This window comes from Apium graveolens, chromosome 5 (assembly GCF_009905375.1).
Source record: "Apium graveolens cultivar Ventura chromosome 5, ASM990537v1, whole genome shotgun sequence".
NCBI classification, from domain to species: Eukaryota; Viridiplantae; Streptophyta; class Magnoliopsida; order Apiales; family Apiaceae; genus Apium; species Apium graveolens.
The window spans coordinates 316,024,368-316,039,544 of record NC_133651.1 but is presented as its reverse complement, the minus strand read 5'-3'; the positions used below and the strand labels follow the sequence as shown (position 1 = coordinate 316,039,544).

General features: G+C 38.1%; 2 protein-coding genes across 3 annotated transcripts in view; one reads left to right on the top strand and one right to left on the bottom strand.

Annotated features, from left to right (window-relative positions):
- LOC141659540 (protein RETICULATA-RELATED 3, chloroplastic-like) overlaps window positions 1–7,232 on the top strand; it is a 91,082-nt gene extending 83,850 nt beyond the window's left edge. Inside the window, exons 2-3 of the mRNA XM_074466458.1 lie at window positions 5,116–5,195; window positions 5,938–7,232. Coding sequence (XP_074322559.1) covers window positions 5,965–7,083 — 1,119 coding nt within the window. The 5' untranslated portion in view covers window positions 5,116–5,195; window positions 5,938–5,964 and the 3' untranslated portion in view covers window positions 7,084–7,232. The remainder of the gene's footprint in view (window positions 1–5,115; window positions 5,196–5,937) is intronic.
- Window positions 7,233–7,503: 271 nt separating this feature from the next.
- On the bottom strand, window positions 7,504–14,375 carry LOC141659537 (putative LRR receptor-like serine/threonine-protein kinase At1g06840). 2 transcript variants are annotated; one of them, XM_074466455.1, is made up of 20 exons: window positions 13,941–14,375; window positions 13,474–13,627; window positions 13,037–13,108; window positions 12,840–12,911; window positions 12,516–12,659; window positions 12,363–12,434; window positions 12,169–12,240; window positions 11,786–11,860; window positions 11,449–11,517; window positions 11,244–11,312; window positions 11,037–11,108; window positions 10,764–10,850; window positions 10,605–10,673; window positions 9,999–10,513; window positions 9,623–9,721; window positions 9,246–9,529; window positions 8,982–9,033; window positions 8,643–8,893; window positions 8,169–8,303; window positions 7,504–7,972 (listed from the first exon to the last, which is right to left on the bottom strand). In XM_074466455.1, exons 1-20 carry the CDS (start codon window positions 14,044–14,046, stop codon window positions 7,637–7,639), a joined length of 2,805 nt encoding a protein of 934 aa, XP_074322556.1. In that variant the 5' UTR covers window positions 14,047–14,375; the 3' UTR covers window positions 7,504–7,636. The 2 variants fall into 2 exon arrangements, with proteins under 2 accessions (XP_074322556.1, XP_074322555.1); XM_074466454.1 differs by having other exon boundaries at window positions 9,623–9,781; window positions 13,941–14,367.
- Window positions 14,376–15,177: the final 802 nt, after the last annotated feature.

The window sequence follows — 15,177 nt, the reverse complement described above, 5'->3', positions numbered from 1 at the left end:
ATTTCCACTTGATTCCCCCCGGGAGGGGCTTGCTGCTGGTTTGTATTCTGGGCGTCTTCAGGTATAACAATTATTTCAGGATTTCGTTCTTGATTTCTCCTTTGAACTCTTCCCCACCTTGGCCGCGGCCTCGAACCGTACCGCGATCATAGTTTTCTATATTCCTGGGATCATCATGTTCCACATAATCATAGCCATCTGCTTGGTTATTCCAGCGGAAATCAAGATGTCCGCGGTAATTGCCACGACGGTATCCGTCTAAATATCTGCCTCGGCCTCCACCTCTTCCTCTCCATTGAGGCCTTCTCCATCGATCGTTTCCATACCCACGTCCATATCGATCCAGCGATCTGCGGGGAGGAGCTCTCTCATGATCGCGGTGCCGCTCCCGATTTTCCTGGGGATTCGGGGGCACACGCGTTGGATCGCGGTGCCGCTCCCGATTTTCCTGGGAATTCCAGGGCACACGCGTTGGATCGTGGTGCCGCTCCCGATTTTCCTGGGAATTCAGGGGCACACACGTTGTATCATGGGTCGTCACATCTCCGCGATCAGCTTCTTTCTGCCATTCAAGTAATACCATTCTCAAATCGTCATCGCCCAAGCGAATCCCCAAGCGATCTTTCAGAGCTGCGAAGCCTCGTGGCTGATTCTCCGGCATTGACTCCGCCTGCCGACGTTCCTCGAGACTACGTCCAGAGCGGTGCGGATGGGTGGCTCCCCGGTTATCTGTTCGCAGAATTTCCCGTCCATCAGCATCTTCTTCCACTAGCTCAATGATCGGGGACGTGTCATTAGAATAATACATGCGTCACGGGGTTATCGGCACACGCCCTCTTTCAGTGTGGCCATGGCCGGCCGAGACATCCCTATCTGTCATGGGTGCTTTTCCAGACGCCTGAGCCGCTCGGTTGTGGCGAAGACCCCTCCTGCCCTTGCGCCGTTCCACGGTGCTTAACCTTGAATCGAAACCATTCAAAACGTCGCTCATGCGATACAGTTGTTCCAATAAGTCGGCGTTGCTGATGAGCACAGGAGGCTGTCCTCCAACGTTCGGTGTGGGACGGCCAGTCATTGGCGGAACGTAGGGTTCATATTCATAGCCATGATCGGAATATTCTTCAGAACTTCCATCGTAAAAACCTCCATCGTGATATTGAGACATCCTTTCTCCCAGATGTAGATCTTGTTCGAACCCCTCCTTCTAGCGCCAATTTGTTGACAGAGGAATTTGGTATCAATAAAGTTTGAGGTTCGTAGCCGGAAACAAGATCTGTTATGGCGGTTCTTTGTCGGAAACGTGAACAGTAGTCGGTGGATCTGATGAACAGTATTCGTCGGAAAAGATGAACAGTGTTTGGTGGTGTTGATTATTGGGGGCTGAGATTGCTTAGGGTTAGTGGTGGCTCCTTTGCGATCTCGCTTCTGACTCCTTACAATGTGCCTACGTACCCCTATTTATAGGGGATCAAGCCCACGTAGTTCTTGGGGAACAAGAAACCTAATGGGCTTAGATTTCTTATCCCGAGGCCCAATGGGAAGCCCACCGGAAACCGTCTTCTACTAGCTTTAGGAATGTCCGCCGATGAGGCCCAACCACAAAGGCCCAAGGCTCGTCCACGACTTCGAGACTTCACGGATGAGGCATCTCCCTGGCCAAGGATAACCCTCCGCTACCAGCTGTTTCTCTAATCCATGGACGCAGGTATAGCCGTGGTTCACCCCAAATATTGGACGCATCCTTGTCCCCCGATAAGGAGCCCCTACCAGATTACAAGACAAGTGATCCCAAGCTTTTGGGTGCAAAGTGCAGGATACTCCAAAGTCTCCCAACGAGGACACCCGTTGACTACAGAGACAGAACTCCTAAAGCACACACCAGCTTTCACCCCACATCCCCAATGAGGACACCCATTGACTACAGGAGGAGGCCTTCAGTCCAGGCATACCCCTGGAGGTCTCTGACCACGGACACCGCCTTTCCTGTAGATATGCTACATGAAGGAGTTCTTCAATAGAGTACCTGCATCAAATAGGTTAGTAATAACATTCTCCATCTTCCTTGAGTCTTCCAGAGAATCCATCCAAGCAGCACATAAAAGCTATATTTATATGTCAAGTAAAAGTTGAGGACGCGCCCAGACATCTCTGTATATTGGCGCCGCCCTGTGTTACCAGCCTTTGGTCTCTTCTGATATCATTCTTCATCATAGGGTGCGCCCTAAACTATTCATCTTTAGGGCTCGCCTCAATTCTGTCTAAATCAAGCAAGACTGCCAAAGCAATCATTTCCAATCAACCCGTCCAAAGAGTCTTCCTTGCTCAAGGCGCGCCCTAAGGCTCACTACACTACAGGTTTCAATTAAGAAAATTCTCTCCTCCTTCTCGATAACGGGGCGCGCCTCCTCCGCCTGTTGGAGGGCGCGCCTTTAAAGCATGACAACCACAACTGTCAATCAGCTATTCAATCAATGGGGCGCGTTCTTAGGGCACGCCTTCTATTTATGGAAAGTCAATCTTATCTTCTTCCTAGATTTCAGGCGCTTCTCTTTTAATTCCGCTCATTTTATTAATCTTAATCTAAATATTGTTTATACCAATTTTTGGGCATAACAGCAGCTTTTAGGTCAAGAATACTTTTCTAAAAAGCAACTTTTAAATTTTATCAAAAACTATTTTTTAGCGAAAATTTGTTGTTGCTGACCGCAACAGCAATACTAAACACACCCTAAAATGGAAAATTTAGCTAATTTGATTTACTATCAATATAAGTTTTACAAAATTTGTTAAGATTGCAAGCTCGACTGAATATGTTTTTTGTAGGATAGGATTTGATATTCAATGAGGTCTTGCGGCGCAGTTTGCTGATCGCTTATCTCGTACACTTGTATATACTTTTTTACTTATATTATGTTACTATTTTAAAATTTTAAAAAAACTAAAAAGTTACATTTTATAAGGGTTAATATATATTTTCAAAATAAGTTTTAATTTTTTCTTAAAATAATTTAAGAGAAAAATGGGCCAAAAGATGTCCTCTTGCAAATTACCTGATATTAAGCATTTTTTTAAATTTAAAATTTTAATTATAAATCTGTAAATATAATATAATATATGTAATTTACTATTAAAATTTGATCCATTTCACCATAAACTAGTCAAACATATTGATTATCATTCTGAGATGGGATAAATATATTTTGCGTGCAATCTACATGTTCACATGAGAAAAAACGAGATATTGAAAGACATATGTCATAGCCTATTTGTTTATTCGAGGATTTAACTCAACTCAAATAAGAATGAAACAAGTAAATAGTGGATCTACCGTCAAACAGATCTCACAAAGTAACATCTGTCAAAAGATTCAGAAACAAGGTTCATCTACATACTTGAGGAATTAATTCACTGGAAGAAGTTCAAGAAATTGATCAAGTCTCAGTGATATAAATCAAGATTGTGGATTTAATCAAGTGATAGAGATCTTGTCAGGGTATCAGATAATTACAGGGATTTAATCTGAAGAAAATCAAGTTATCAAAGTCAAGACATGAATAAACATCACGAAAGTTAGTCACTTATGAACCATACAGTACATCGAGTGTCAACATTGAAGTGGTGGAATTGATTCATAATTTTCAGTGATTTTCAGAAAATTTTCAGAAGAGTGGTTGTTGTTTAAGAGTAGTATTAATTCTCTATTAATTAATAAGTCATATAATTTAATTAAGAAAATAAATTATACCTGCAAAAATTAATTTATTGATTCATTGAATTAATTGATTAATTAATTTTAAATTAATATTATGAATTTTCATAATTGATTTTGAAGTTATATTCAATATTAATTCAACATGACAATCAACTAAACTGGTATGACAATCAGATTGTCATGCTAGTTCAGGAGATTGTCATACTGATTGTCATGATAGTTAAAGTGATTGTCATACCGATTGTCATGCTAGTTCAACAGATTGTCATGCCAGTTCAAGCAATTGTCATACCGATTGTCTTGTCAGTTTAAGTGAATTCTGTTGATTGAATTATTAAAGACGAGAGCAGCATACATTCAATATATAAGATTGAATACACTTCAACCAACTCAAGAACACAGAAAGAAAAGCAGCAGCAGCAAAATATTTCATCTCTCAACTGCATTCAAGATCATTAATTTCTAGCAACTAAAGTTAAATCCAAACAACTAGAAATCATTCTCTTGTTCTTGTGTAAGTATCTAGCGGATCAAAATCCCTAGAACTTAATCTCAAATTGCTTCCAGCATTTGATTTTTTTATTGCAAAAATAGAAAAAGTTCATGTCGAATTTATTCTAGATTTGTGATAATTTATTTGAGATTAATCCCTTATAATCGATACCGTTATTGTAACACCTTTCAAGTTTAATAATAGTTTTATTTAACTTAAATTTTATTTCACTTTTTTATTCCGCATTAAATTCGATTAAACGGTATAATTTGTATTCAACCCCCCTTCTACAAATATATTGGGACCTAACAGATGTGTATTTAGATCAGATTCTTATCCGTTGAACGGAAATAAAAATGAAATTTTAATAAAAAAAATGAATAGACGGACTTGAATTCACCCTCCACTTGCACACTAAGCAAGCAGTAGCTATTATCTTCCGTGCGAGAGGTTAAAAGTTCGACTCGAACAATCAGCACCGAAGTGTGGACGGGTGGTGCATGCGAAAAATGGAGAATATTTTTGGACACAACAGAAGCGGGGGGGACCTTTTGGGCCACGAGGGGAGCTCAGCTCTCAGCCCTGTGTTTCTTAAGATATTTTGGGTAGCGTTGGTTTTACAGGCCCAAAGAGATTTTGGTCCTCTACTAATTCGATGTGACTTAAAATCAAAACCATTGGAATTATACTGGAGATATTTAATATATATTTAATATTTAATTCAATTAAAGGAGAAAATGCCACCTATCACTTCACAACACCCTAGTGGGTTGGTGAAATGTACTAAAATAATTAAATAAAAATAAAAATAAAATAAAAATAAGCCTCGCCTCCATTTGACAATAAAGCGGCTGTAGCGGCGGTAATCACTCTCACTGTGTAAAGAGAGTCTGAGAGAGAGAGAGAGATTTTGAGAGAGATTGAAAGAGAGAGAGAAAGATCGAGAGAGATTGAAAGAGAGAGAGAGAGATTTGCATCTACCGAAACAAGGTACACAACTACACATACATACAGTTACATACACTCTCTTTATTGATTTCTGTAATTAGGGTTTGTGTTTCTCATTTCGTTGTTTTTTATGCTTTCGATTCTCATTCTGATTTATTTGTTTTTCATTTTTAAATCATTAGTTTAAGTATTAAATTCAACATTTGATTAATTTAACAAGACAGTCACAGTTCATATTAGGTTATCAAATTAATAAATAAAGATAGAGCTGCCAAAGTATTTTTGGAGATGCTAACTCTTAAGTAGTTGTATTGTATTAAGAATCGAGTTTAAATGAATTGAATATGTTTCAAAGTAAATTTAAGCTCGCAGAGATGAATGAAAGAGAAATGACTGGAAATATGTTACGATGCAGCTTGTTGCTCAAAATTCAAGAGGTGGAATGAATATGCACATCTATTTATCGTATTCGGGGTTAAGTCATGGTTTTCGTTTTTGTCAATCCAATGTAGTTAATAATTAAAGTTTTGAATGAATACTCGTATTTTCGTGCAATTTTAGTTTCTTCTACCACAATGGAGTATTAGTGGTATTAGTGGTAACTTTTTTGCTCACTTTCACCAATTTCGTGCTCTAAACTCATAACATAAAATTAATGAAATTATGCAAGCAACTTTTTGTTTGGAGTGGAGTAGGAATGGAGGATAATTTATTTGGGATGATAATCCTAGTCACTTGCACACTCTTTGTGATATATTCTGAGTATGTTCTTGTATACTGCCAGGAGAAGAGTTTGAACCTTGGTCTACCGATGTCGACAATGGCTCAGCTTTACGGGTCACTTGTACCCAGTCACTATCACCATTTCAAGTCCAATGGATCCGTGGATCGTATTCAGAATAATCTTGCTTTTCCCCTAACACCTACTTCTCCGAACCTCTTCATCTCTCCTCTCCCAAAGAATCTGCTCACCCCTAATTTCCTCTCAACCAAGTTTCTTTTGCCTTGTGCCACTGTAGCTGGCGGTGGTGGAAACAATGATGGCATTGGCGGTTCTAAAGGAGGAGGTGGTGGGAACGGTGACAATAATAGTGATGATTCCTCTTCTAATCCCGATGATTCTTCATCTTTAGATGGTTTTGGACCTATAGGGGCTTTCTTAAGTGGCTGGAGGTCTAGGGTGGCTGCTGATCCTCAATTTCCTTTCAAGGTTCTTATGGAGGAGATTGTAGGTGTGAGCGCTTGTGTTCTAGGTGACATGGCTACTCGCCCAAATTTTGGTCTTAATGAGCTTGATTTTGTTTTCTCAACTCTCGTTGTTGGCTCCATACTGAATTTCACCCTCATGTATCTCTTGGCACCCACAATGGCGTCCTCTGGGGCTGCATTGCCCGCCTTCTTTGCCAGCTGTCCAACAAGCCACATGTTTGAGCCAGGCCCCTTCAGCGTGGTTGATAGGTTTGGGACTTTTGTTTATAAAGGAATGGTATTTGCTGGAGTTGGGTTAGCAGCTGGATTGGTTGGGACTGCTATTTCCAATGGTTTACTCATGATGAGAAAGAAGATGGATCCTACTTTTGAAACTCCAAACAAAGCGCCACCTACCATGTTGAATGCTTTAACATGGGCTGCCCACATGGGTATTAGCAGTAACTTCAGATACCAGACGCTCAACGGGATTGAGTATGTGCTTGCCAAGGGGCTTCCACCATTTATATTCAAGACTTCTGTGGTTGCTTTGAGGGTCATGAATAATGTTTTGGGTGGGATGTCATTTGTGGTACTAGCAAGGCTGACCGGATCACAAAGCTCTGCTCCTAAGGAAGTGAAGCTGGTTACTGGTGAGGAGGTGGAGCCATTGGCTACTTCTGCTGACGAGAAGGAGAAATTGTTGCAAGACTGTGAGAACGGCGAGTCCGTTCCCAAGTAGTTTTTTTTGCTATGCTAATCTGTTGAAATGGCTGTCTTTACTCTTTTACTTTAGGTAACTTGTGTCTTTGTTGCATCTATAAATAAAACAACAGTTTTGGATTTCTAATTATATCAATAGAACAGTTTTGGTTTATGTTGTATTTTCAACTTCTGAGTTACAGAATAATGATATAATGAATATTGCCTGCCAAGATTATGCATGGTACTTGTATGCAACACATGTTCTTGAGATTATCTTTTTTTCCTTTTCTTGCAATTGTTGATTTGCTGACTAAAGCAAAGTTTATGATTTTTATTCCCCTGAAGTGAAACCATTTCTCTTCTCAGCAGTCTAGTGTAACTCAAAATGATGCTACCATTTTCCAGTTTCTTCCCCCTTGACTAGTTATAGTTTTTTTGTGATTATAATGACACCAAGTACACACAACAAAAAGGTTAACAGCTTCCCCTAACTATACACCATCTTCTCTATATTCACGAGGCAAAACTAGGTACAACTCATAACACTAAGCTACCATAGTATAATTTGTCGAGTGTGACTGAGGCTTCTCTTATCGAGGCTTGATGCTCGTCGTCACGCCACTAACAAGATCGCTCCCCGACATATTTAGGGACGCAAAATACTCCTCATTTGAAAGGACTAACGACGCTGAGGACGAGGACTCCCTATATGTTGGTTTCGACAAGTCAGGTTTAGTTTCCGGCATCTTCTGAAGTAAATTTTCTAGCTCCCTAACCACGTCCAGCATTGATGGTCTATCTTCCGGCTTGTCTTGGCAACACTTGAGGGCCAAAGCTAAAAACCTTTCGACACATTCAGACGGGTAAGACCCCATTCTGCTGTCTATAATAGAGAACATTGTGCCAGAATTATAAGATAGCTTCACCTAAAAGTAAGATTTATAAATTCATAATCAGTAACGAGAAATCATTCAGGAACTTATGCCGATTGCTAACATTTAAATAATTTTTGTGCGTCTGCAATTGGAAATACGTCCTGTATCGTGCTAGAGGGATTAACTGCAGCCTGCATCAGAGAGAAGTATATATATATCCAAGAAAGAAATGGAGACGGGACTGTACCTCGCGGACAATATTTTTCCCATGAGATATTGGTTGCATGCCGGTTAAGATCTCCAAGAACACAACACCAAGGCTATAAACATCGCTTTTGTCTGTCAGTTTGTGGGTCAAAAAATATTCAGGATCAACGTAACCCTGCATATTTGTTAAGAAAAATGAATATGTAATGAATGAATGTCGATAAAACTGAGAGTTGGAAAGAAATCAAAGAGAACTCATTTCAATGCAATAGTGTATTTGCTAGTATAATTTCTGTTACTTTAAAGAGAGACCATCGCATACTCTGGCTTAGGAGGCATAATCATAAATTCTCCTCAGGGATTCGAACATGTGACCAAGAGGATAGTTATCCCCTCTTTTAACCAACTGAGCCAACCCTTACGGGCCTAGATATAACTTTTTAATGAGATATTAATTTACTATACAGGCTTCCTTTAGAAGAGCGAAAATGGGAAGTTTTAGTGTTAAACTTACTGGGGTGCCTTTAACAACTGTCGATACATGATCCGGCAAAACCCCTTGGTCATTTGAAACTGGTGCAAGTAGTGAAAGTCCAAAATCAGCCACTTTTGCAGTGAAGTTGGAGTCCAGAAGAATATTGCTGGCTTTGATATCGCGGTGGAATATTGGGGGGTTCGCTTCAGTATGGAGGTATAGTATGCCTTTGGCTGAATCCAGAGCTACATGCAATCTCATTCCGAAGTTCAGAGCCTCCTTAGATTTAGCTACCAGTAAATAGAAACCTCTGTCAGAGCTCAGAAATATATCTTCATAGAATATACAACCTAAAACCCAGATTTACAAGTTTCATACCAGAAAGCCAGTATTGCAGCGTGCCATTAGGCATGAACTCGTAAACCAGCATCTGTGAACGAGCCAAACACACTTTCAGATTATTTTAGGTAATTCAACGTCAGCAGTCTTGAAACGAAGCATTAAAACACAAGAGAAAAGTATAAGGTTGATTACTAATGTAGCTATTAGAATTATTGTCAATCCGTGGCAGATGACCTAAGTGATTAAGTGAATCTATAACAAAGAACATAATCATCGAGGGGTTGAGCAATTAATCGATACCTGCTCTCCTTTTTCTTCACAATATCCCACAAGTGAGACTAGGTTCCGATGATGTAATCTTGATAACAATTCTATCTCTGTCAGAAATTCTTTTTCACCTTGTAATGATCCCTCTTTTGCACGCTTTATGGCAACAATTTTGTTGCTAGATAACAAACCCCGATAAACTTTCCCGTATCCTCCTTGACCAACTAATGTTGAGTCAGTGAAATTGTTGGTCGCCATTGCCATTTCTTCAAAGCTGAAGCTTCTAACCCCGTCAATCTTTACAGAACTCTTCGAGGCTGCATGAGAATCACGGTATGCAAAGTCCATATAACCTTTGATGCATGCATTGTTGTACGCATCACATTAAACGAAAGAATTTGAAAACTTACATGTACGAGATCTTGACAGCTTCCGGAAATTTTTAGAATGTTTTTTGATGATTATAACTGTGGCTGTTATAGTTATTACCACTGCACAAGCAACTGCAACTAATACAACAGACACCAAAACGCGTTTGTTTATACTTGCTCCTTGGCGCTCAATATTCACTGCAGCATCATAAAAAGTTGCAAGAACAAGAAATATATTATAATTTGGTTCACCTACAAGGAACAATATTGATAGGATGCTCGCATATTACTACTGAATCTCACTTTATTTTTCATATTATATCTTTGATAATATTAAAAGTCATAATTCTGATCGTGTGTGTCCGTAGTGTTGCATATGCAGAGTTCCTGACGCGTGAAAGATGTAAATGCTTACCATCTGAGTAGGGTCCTAGTAGAGTGAAATTGAGAAGTTCATAAGGTCCAAACAAGTCATCACCAGGAAAACGCCAAGATGTGAAAATGTCTTTTATGCGCAGAATTTCACTTGTATTAAATGTGTTGGAGTGCTCAACCCCCGCTACAGGAAAAAGCTTCACATACATCCTCAGGCGAGGCCCTTTTTCCCAAGAATACGGTTCAACAGATATCTGATAAAGGCTTAACCCGAGAGACTCGCCAAGGTAAATTCTAAATTGATTTATATATGGTGGAAAATACGAGAAACCGGGGCTCTTCAGCCTGTATCCAATTCGAAGAGGTGATGCACAGAAACATGGAACAGGAGCTGCTAGGACATATTCAAAATAGTTGTCCACAGGACATGCTTGAATAGGGCAAATAGTGCTTGTATTTTTTGATATGTCAGTAGCATCCTCTTCGGCTTCAGGTCTGCAGAACTGGTTTATATTTTCTATATTTGCAGTGTCGCAGACAGGATTGCCATGTAGCCTGACACACAGGTGCTATTTGTTAAGTACAGTGTTGAACGGACCCCTGCAGTGGAGTAACTGAATTTGAGTAAAAGAAGAAAGAGACACACCTTAGAGTAACATTTGCTGGAGGACTGAGAACTCCAGAAATATTTACCAGCAGATTATTCTGAAGATCACTGCAATCCAGAACACACACACAAAAAAAAAGGTTAGTCAAAGTCAATCGTTTTAAGGAGTCGTGAAAATACTTTGCTTCTATGTCTTACAGTGTAAGTCTTGCTGTTGCATTGAAGAACTTGTTCTGCCATATACTAGCAGGAAAAGAACCACTAAGACTGTTATTTTTAGCTGACCTGCAAAAAAAATCCACATGTTATGTAAATTTCAAGTTGTTCCAAAGTATTAGCAAGAAGAAATGCAGAAAGAATTTCTATTAATGCTGATGGAGTCTACAAATATAGAGCGTCTTGGATGACTGTCAGGATCATCATGATGACGTTCAACAAAATTTAAATTGATATACTGAACAAAACCCTTACAATGTCTGAAGATGGGGGAGATCTGAGAAACTCTTCGGAATTGTTCCATTAAGAAGGTTAGACGACAGAATACTGCACCAGACAAACAGTTGAAAAATTAAATTTATTGGAACTGGCACAGTATAACACGAAGTTATGTACATAAAGTAAATTGTATGTGTATGGAGTAAATATAATAACTAGGTTATTTGTACATCGTGTGCATACATAGTTGTCATATCGTCCGACAGCTTATCTGATGGTATTGATCCGGTGAGTTGATTCCAGCTAAGATCACTGTAAAAGAAGTTAATAACTAGTCATGTTTCTTCTTCTATATTGTACATCAGACAGTACCAAAATGTTCTAAATCCTGAAGAACTTTAACTATACAGGTTGATCACTTAACCCTAGAGTCCAAGTTCAAACTTACAGATATTTAAGCCTCGATAATTTGCTGAAATTAGGCAGCGCTCCTTGCAGACTGCAATTCCTAACGCTTCTGGTAAATTAAGTAAACAAGTGTCAGAGACAGTCCACCCTGAGAGGTACAATATATAAGCTTTCTAGAGTCATATTTCTGGTATAGCTTTATACTTTTAACTCTTTATGTCCTGTCACCAGAAGTTATTAAAATTAAATAACATTCTAGACTTCTTAAAATTAAATTTAACTAAAAAACATGATGGACGTCGATGGCTAAACATAGATAGTCCATGCTGAAAATACGGACAAACAACAAGAGATAAAAGACTTAACGTAAAACTTACAATTTCACTAGTCTTGACAGGTTCCCATATACAGCAGGAATGACAGCCCCGCGGAAATTATTGTTATCAAGTTGGCTGCAAGAGGATCATAGAACATAAATTAACCAGGATCTGTGACTGCACCACTACTGATATTGCTATTGCAGAGGTAGAAAGTGATCAAGGGCATATAGAAGCTGAGGACTCAGATACAGCACATATACATTTATAATCATACATTATTATTAAAGTTTTATAAGAGACTGCCATTGATGGTTCATTATCATGTTGATCATTACAAGATGTAGCTTTTCATCAAATAAAAAATAAAAGAAGATACACAGTGAAGAACATATACAAAACATTATGTACTTAATGATAAAGGAAGGAAGGAAGGAGCTCACATGATCCTCAAGTTTGGGATGTTTGACAACTCTGATGGAAGATACCCAGATAGATTATTGTTGTCCACAAGCCTATAATGATAAAGGAAGATACCAAGCAGTATCCAGTTAGAATACTAAATTTCTCATACAGATATGAGGGGAGGGATGGAGAGTAAGAATAGGTCACATATATATATATATATGCAACTCACAAGTGAATTAGAGTGGATAAATTAGAAAGTTCAGGAGGAATTTGTCCACTGATTGAGTTGTTATTCAAATGCCTGCATGTCAGACACCACATTAATCAAAGAACTATACCTACTACTAAAGCAAAAAAGTAAACTTACTATAAATTTACTCACAGATGTCTAACACTAGCCAAGTTTGAAAATGATTTTGGTATTGGTCCTGATATCTGGTTCTCGTCTACTTGAAGTCTCCTTAGATGCTGCAGATATCCAAGTTCGTCAGGCAGGTCGCCTGATAATTTGTTACCATTCAAGAGTCTGCATAAAACATGGCAGGTAAATTTGACAGTAAGATGTAATCTGTCACTTGGTGGTATTTTCATATCTATTAAATGGTAAATTTGACAGTTTATGTTCTTCGGATTATTTCCTGTCAACCCAACTTCACAAAATGGGGAAGGTTTAGGAGATGCTTATACATTTTACCTAAGTACTTACAGGAGTTGCAAAGAAGACAGCTTTCCTATCTCCTTTGGTATGCTGCCAGTTAACTCATTCCACATGAAATCTCTTTTCCAAGAAAGAAGAAGAAACAAAAGAAACATAAGTGTATTAGGTAGCATCGAAAATCAAGAAATGAATGGAAGATGGAGCACAAAACATCGATACAATAAGAATTTCATTTCAATACTCACAATATTTGTAGATGAGAAAGCTGACCAAGCTCAGGTGCTAAACTTCCAGAGAGATTCTTATTCAGTAGGTGGCTAAAAAAACATTACAGAAAGTAGCAAAATCACTTAATGGGGACATCTAATATGAACAAAAAACCTCGGAACAGACTAAGTTACCCAGACTCTTCAGTTTGCTTCAAGTACCCGTGTCGGACACTCGACACTTGGACATGGGTATCGACACTTGGAAACTTATTTTAGGCCAAAAACATGTAAATTTTTCAGAATATTGCCGAGTTTGACACTTGGATACGAACCCGTGTCTGACACCCATACCCGAGTCCGGGTAACATAGTGAACAGATGAGTATGCCGAGTACTATTTAGTGAACAACAAAGGCCCTTAAACAGGCAATATTACTATCAACTAAAAACTGAAAAAAAGAAATTTCAGAGTACATTTTTCGGACGTCAAGGTAACCATTAGTTCCAATTGTTTCAGAGCAAACAATTCCAGTCCAATTAGAAGCACATGGATCTCGGCCTTTTTTCCAGTCATTAAGACGGTTCATCTGATCATTTAAACTGCTCTTGACAGCTAATAATGCAGAAACTGCAAGAGTTGATAAGTAATTGTATAGTATTAGTTCTCTAGCAAGTTAAAACCAAATTCGATAATCAATTCAATATATTGCACAGAGTTAGATGAACAAGATGATACATGGTATCAAAGTCTCAAGTTCATCAAACCGGTTCCCTAACACCTTAAATTTTAGATGAACCGGTAACTTAACATGCACAAACACAACAGACATAAAGTAAACCAAACATACTCAGTATATCCCGCTCTTAAAAAGCTGAAACACGTATCGTCGTCGTAATAACTGAAACTAAACAAGAAAGAGAAGGTAGGATAGAAAGACAACCTTGGGAGGGATCAGTGAGCTGTGGAACAGCAAGGAGAACAAAACAAGAAAATGACAGAGCAAAAACATGAAGTCCAAACACTCTAACCATCATCATCTTCATCATTTTCTTGATAAAATCTTGATTATGATCAACTCATAGAAGTAACATGAACAGAGGATATGCAAGAATGAGACATCAAGGATACTTAGTTGTTGGAATTATGTAATTATATGCAAAAGGTAGAAGAAAAGGTAAAGGCATGTTGGTGGGAAAATGTTGATAGTACTTTTAGTTTTGCAAGTCTACATGTAAGTGATTTTCTTTGCGTCGGCGTGTGCATATCACCACATTATGATTGTGAAGCGTTGAAATTTTTTAAAGTAGTAATTATATATGGTTTCAAATTACGGTTATTAGTTATCCTAGCACATTTATTAGTCCCCCGGGCAGGGAGGCAATTTCGGGTTTTGAATTATGTTCCGCATACTCTGTTATAGAAATTCGTCGATTTTTTAAAAATCGTTAATAAATCGTTTAAAAATCGGTCAAAAATATTTGTCCGATTTGACCGATTTTTGATAAATCATCCGATTTTTTAAAATCACCCAATAAATTGTAAATCGGTATCTCAACCGAATAATTCTGATTTTCGAAATCTGCAACACTATCCGTATTTTATAAATAAATCTTTTTTACTCAAATTAAAAAAACTTAAATTGGATGAAATCAAAGTCCGTAATTGTGAAAGAACGTTTATCGCTTTCAGTTTGGTTCGATCATTTTTGGGTCAGTTTTGTGTTTTGTCTCGAAAAATTAATTCGGTTTCGGTTCGGGTTTGAGATTTTACTCCTCTTGCGGTCAACTGAAATTATATGTTTGATAGGAGTATTTAATATTATACAACGCGTAAATGGGAATGGAATATGAGTACTGCATTTGTTTGGTGACTATCGACAGCAGACTTTGCTACTATTTGTCTAACCCTTCGAATGTGATTGATTGAGAAATGAATTCTATTTTTGTTTACAAAGAATTTAAAAAGGCGTCTTTAATATTTTATTGGTAAGTTCTTATACAAAATAATGTATCGTCTTTAGTAAGATAACATAATAACATAACAAGTAAACTATCTGATCACCTTCTCACTATTTCATTAATCTACTAAAATTCAACAAATATCTTCATGTTAAGAGATTGACTTGCAGAAATTAAATTAAACCAATAACATAAAAAAACATGGAGTAAATTTGTAAT

Excerpts from the sequence above, each read along its gene's own strand:
- LOC141659537 (XM_074466454.1), bottom strand. The coding sequence starts at position 14,046 with ATGATGAAGATGATGATGGTTAGAGTGTTTGGACTTCATGTTTTTGCT. Across the intron at positions 12,660-12,839 it reads CTGTCTTCTTTGCAACTCCT|ACTCTTGAATGGTAACAAAT; the intron begins GTAAGTACTTAG and ends TGTTTTATGCAG. Across the intron at positions 11,861-12,168 it reads ATCCCAAACTTGAGGATCAT|CCAACTTGATAACAATAATT; the intron begins GTGAGCTCCTTC and ends ATCCTCTTGCAG.